Genomic DNA, 5,495 nt, shown 5'->3' on the forward strand with positions numbered 1-5,495 from the left:
CTTCAACTCTTTTGTAAGTGACTAATTTATACTCAAAAAATGCGTTTATAGAATTCAATTAAAAATAGAATAAGCTGAAACAAATAGGCGATTTTAAATTTTAAGGGTTTTCTTGTGTTACATTTTTTTCCCAACCCAGATCTATCTCTGATCCTGTTAAAGTTACGCAAAACGACATATCTAATATCCAAATTAATGCGAAAATTTATTTTCAATTTTCCGTCCACTACAAACTACCCTCAGGTTAGTGAGGGAAATTTCTTTTTATTGTTGTTGTCACAACAAACTGTTGTCAGGAACAAAAGATTTTCCCTCACTATCCTGAGATAGTGTGTAGTGGATGGAAAATTGAAAATTCATTTTCACATTAATATTTCATATTAACCACTATTAATAATTAAAAATAACAAAGTTAACAGTTAGAAATAAATTAGCATTAGTAGGTAGGTATATTTGAGCTCGCAAGAGTGATTGTAAATTTTTGTCTGGCGATAAAATCTACAATATTTATCGTAAGCACGTAGGTCCTTATCTACTTTGTAGTTCATACATAACTTTTTTATGTGCGATAGCAGAAATTTTCAAGTGGGTATGTGTGAGAGAAGTAATTGTTCATACTGTAGTGGCGTGTTCCTGTTACGATGGATAGTAAAAAGGCAGGATTGTAGGTATGTAATATCCTCAAAAGGATATAATAAAAATAGAAATAACTTACCACTCCTGGATGTTTGACGTTAAAGTCTATGTTGGTTCTGACAGGCCGATGGTGAAGGGGCTGCGGCGGTCGGAAGTTGTTTCCCAGGGGGGCTTTCGGATGCTTCGCATCGCCTTGCATTAACCTTCTCAGCGCATGCATCTGGAAAATACGTTCGTATAACAGATACATAGACATTTGAATTAATCCGTCTCATCCTTTCTCTACGATCATGCCTTTTAACAAACTAAACTTTGTTACCCCGGGGACATAAACTATTGTCTAATGTTTTTTTTTCCTGAACAACATCTGAAATTATTCACACATTCGGGAAGGGCTATATTATAAGCTTAATACAAATGTGTTATATTATACACTGTCTTCAAATCTATCATCTGGAGGCACCGTACAGTGCATCTCGTGATAGCACCACAACGTAGGGGATGTAAAGACTATGCACAAAAAGTACTCACACAATGAGCCGTCAAGGATTTAGAAAAATTGCCAGTTTGGAAGCCGCGTTATTTTATCGATTTTTGTTACCTCAATCGTCAACTGACGAAACACATGTACCTATTCGTGACCTTCGCAACAACTGGTACGTACACAGGGCAATTGCACGTATTGATTACTAGCAGTCTGCACTCGTTAAGTAATGTTACTGCTATTAACACAAAATACAAAATAAGTTGAGTGCGAGAATATGCGGACATGGTGGTCACATACGGACAGTGCAATAGGAATGCATTGACGGCATCACGCAAATACGAGCCATGATCACCATTGCCGGAGCAGTTGGGTCATGTTTATGTATATCTCTGAGTGGTGTGAATTTTAGCGCATTTTCTATTCACAGTATTTTTATCACTTTCCACCGACATTTTGCACCCCTACAGAGCCGTTTAGCATTAAATCTTTTTAGAATTTCCTTGTTAACCATTCTTGTTTTTATTGTGGCATAACCAATAAATACAGCAGATTTAATTTTTTTTAACTAAGCTTTTATCACTTTTTAACTATATTTTATGTTACTATTCCTAAAATATACATAGAAGAAAACAGCTTATTTATAGTAAAGGATACCTATGAAAAGTATAAAAGTAGATTAGCAGTGCTTAAAATTTAAATACATAAGTACAAAAGGTCCATAGTTTTCGCTAGTTAAAATTCTTTCCAAACTGATTTAATGGAAACCACGGAACTCTTTGTTGAATTTAAAATTCCTACAATACACGAGAACACGATGTTCGTTCTTATCCTTTAAAACGAGTTCGGGAAATATACAGAATCTCTTGGGGAAACGACATTTTAGTTCCGTCTTGAAAAAGTTACGAACCATAACGTACTATTGAGAAGTCTATCCAAGTGGCATTAGAGGAATATGTCGATATTTAATGTCATCCTGTTTCAAAAGCCAGAAAATTGTTCCAGCGTTTTATTCTGTTTTACATCACTAAACGAATATATTATTAAAATCATCTTTAAAACTAGAAATGAAAACTGAAAAATCCCTTTCGTAGTCCTCTATGAAATACAATCCCTACCTTTAATTTATTTCTTTTTTAAGTACATCAAACTCTCAAATTCTATCCAGACCTGTTTCTTTCTTCAAACTTCTTCTATAACTTTAAAGCACTCACAGATTGTCACTTAATTTTTATGATATTATTTTGCATTAAGTTTGCTTTTTTCAGCACAACTGCCCAGCATCTCGTTCTTTGATTTGCGTAATCTGTAAATCCATACCTTGTACTTCTTATTAAAAGCTCCCTTACCTATCTTATTTACCATATTAAACCCTAAATGAACAATTTTATGCAGAGCTTTCTTGAACTGTTACTGTTTATATACCTTTCTACTCCACCAACTATTCAACCCTATTTCAATTTTTCTCATCCTCTGCTCTCTCATATTATTCGTTAAACTTCTGTCGCTTCTGCAACTCTTATATGTTCAGTCCCGACTTTGCCGACTTCTTGTTTAAAATTACTTTCAACTAAAGCATTGCTTTAAATATATATGTCTTGGTGTATTTGTTATCAACCCTACTGACACTTTTGCAACATCCTTCTTATCTTTTCATCATCATAGGAGCGTTTGTCATGAGATTGGTTGGACACGCATCTCAACTCTTTCCTATTCTGAAATAATTTTCATGTTTCCCTAAAACTAGAGCATCCCAAATCCTTAAATATTTGTGAACAGTAATCTAATCTAAATCTACCTCTACTCTTCTTAACTCCTGTTTCCCTTTATTGATGAGAAGGTGTCCTACCAACCTATTTCACCTATTTGTTATTGACTTCCAAAGCGTCCTCTGTTCTCCTACCCTTTTTAATACTTTCTCATTTCTAACCTTCTCTATCCACGGTATCTTCATCATTCACATGTTACACCAAATTTGAAGTGCTCCTAACCCTCTCATTCCCACCGTCAATGTTTCCAAGAGACCATTTCCATTTTTTTCCGAATTTCTGAATTGATCATTTGCAAGTAAACTAGAGAGTTATTTTTTTTAGAAAATCTGTAGCCTGCGCTGTAGCCTATGTTTTGTCTTTCTTTATTATTCAAATTTCTTAATCCGCTCCAAAACTCCCCATACACAATTTTGACTCTAACTACGGTCTTCCCCCTATCCTTCCCTTTCTAAACAATAATAGCCCATATTTAATGTAACGAATGTCACTATTACTAACTCGGTTGGATAATTCCTAAAATCCACAAAAACGGAATACTAATTAGTATGCAATTTCGACTTTTATTTGACTTTCACTTCTAAAGGTATTAACATCGTCATTCTTTCAATTAAACTATCGTGTTTCTAAAATGCATGTTTTCCAAGTTTAATATCTTAGAATGCATTCTGTTGCTCGAAATCGTACATCAGAAAGTTTCTGGAATTTGAGAATGAGCTTCCCGGAAACGATGGTCTGCCAGTGAGGTGTAACGTAAGTACGACAAGAGAAACGTGGCGCCGGGCCACAGGATATTAACAAACGGCTTTCTAGTTCGTTTTCTTCTCACATTTGCCCTTAATTAAGTCGTTACTTATTCCGCCACGTAGTTAGGAGATGTTACGCTAACCGAAAACAATCTACCAAACAACAGACCCCGAAATAGAGGGATGAAACCGCCACAAATGAAGCGCCCTAACAACACGGAACAACTAAATTAGTCAGAGGTTGGAAATTACAACTGGAATTCCTACGGGACCCTAACAAGCAATAACAGATAAGACAATACAACATTAACTCTAACGTCGTTTTCACTGTATGTTACTCCTTAGTCTACTCTATTTTAAACCTAACGTTACGTTTCTTGGGCTTTCTTGAAATAATTTATATACCTAAACTTGTGGTATTTTATAAAACGCGCTGTTAAAACAGCAGGTAAGAATTGGTCTGTGTTCTGTCGGAGCTGCCTGCGACGAGCTGATGAGATCCAAATCGATCGAAATCGCGACCCGCGTGTGGCAGTTTCGACAGAATACTGACCGCTTCGAATTTGTTTGTTCGATGTTGGTAACGTGCCTATCACGTAGTGGATTCAGTTCAGCAAGTAGATATCCATCCATCCATCTACTACAGATGGCGTTTACCGCGCCATTTGTGGTATTTTACCTAAACTAGTATTCTAATTTAAGCTTTTCCAGTCTTTTTGCAATTATTCGCCTACTTCCGAAAGCACAAAATAATGTTTCTTGAAATGTTCTTTTAGCTGAATCAATTCCACCAACCTGTTGCTTCGTGATATAGATAGGCTTGTTCAGGATGAGCCACGTTGCCGTCTCATAGCAGGCGGGCATGGTCGTTGAACCGTCATATGTCATGTAGTAGTCTGTTTCCGGAAGCAGTCCCCGGACTGAAAGCCGTTTCACTTCAACTTCTTCACCTTTTAACAAACAATAAAATCGTATCGTAAATTAAGTTTTTTTCTTATGGTGACTCAAATTAGTTATTGCAGAGTTATCATTAAGTAATAATAATTCAGTCGAACAAATGAAGTCTAGGTCGGTAAGAGTTGAGATTATTCGATTAAATTTACTTATAATAAATAATTAAAATTGTATAGAAAAAATTATAGGAAAACCATTCTTCTACTATGACCACATTCTGTTGCTTTTTCCAGTAAAAAAATAATAGTTAAGTTGCGCTTTATTTATAAACTGTATACAAAAATTACAGTTAAATTACGACATTAGTAGTCGATAAGTTTATCTGCAATTTTTTAAGATTTAAGTAGATTGAAGATATATACTAATTTTGATACTGGAATTAAAAGATCTATATCGTAGCCACAAAAATTCCACTTACAGTTAAGTTGATTGGTGATTGCTATCTTCCTCATTTTTCCTGTGTACTGTTTTTAATAAATGTATCAAATAATAGATATACAATTAGAAATCTTCACAAATGTATTTATATGAGAGAATTGTTTTGCCATGATTTGGCTCTTTCCTCAGTAAGTCCATGTTTCTATATTTCGATCTCATTTGATCTCGTCAGTGCTTCATAATGAGACTAAATCGGAATCTGGTGGTTCTGATAATTTTCTGAGAAACTTAAAATGAACGTTCTATAAATGTATGCTGAATCTTCGATTCAATTAGGCAAGTTGATACCCTGGTAAAGCCTCGTCTAACGCATAAAATACTTAATTAGCACCAAGTAATAGTCACTAGATGGCGATACAGTGCCTACACATGAATATGATATATAAGTATTATATATAAGAATGCTTGTCGTGAAACTATTTGTACCTTAACAAGGAAGGAAGAAACTGAATTTAATTTTTTTCTTCT

The 5,495-nt window shown here is 34.8% G+C and overlaps 1 protein-coding gene across 1 annotated transcript in view; it reads right to left on the reverse strand.

Annotated features, from left to right (window-relative positions):
• LOC108743622 (carbonic anhydrase-related protein 10-like) overlaps positions 1 to 5,068 on the reverse strand; it is a 9,811-nt gene extending 4,743 nt beyond the window's left edge. The window contains exons 1-3 of the mRNA XM_025978993.1: positions 5,008 to 5,068; positions 4,431 to 4,585; positions 716 to 856 (exon numbers count right to left, since the gene is read on the reverse strand). Of these exons, the coding sequence (XP_025834778.1) occupies positions 716 to 856; positions 4,431 to 4,585; positions 5,008 to 5,041 (330 nt within the window). The 5' untranslated portion in view covers positions 5,042 to 5,068. The remainder of the gene's footprint in view (positions 1 to 715; positions 857 to 4,430; positions 4,586 to 5,007) is intronic.
• Positions 5,069 to 5,495: the final 427 nt, after the last annotated feature.

Source organism: Agrilus planipennis, unplaced genomic scaffold (assembly GCF_000699045.2).
Source record: "Agrilus planipennis isolate EAB-ADULT unplaced genomic scaffold, Apla_2.0 scaffold757, whole genome shotgun sequence".
Taxonomy (NCBI): domain Eukaryota; kingdom Metazoa; phylum Arthropoda; class Insecta; order Coleoptera; family Buprestidae; genus Agrilus; species Agrilus planipennis.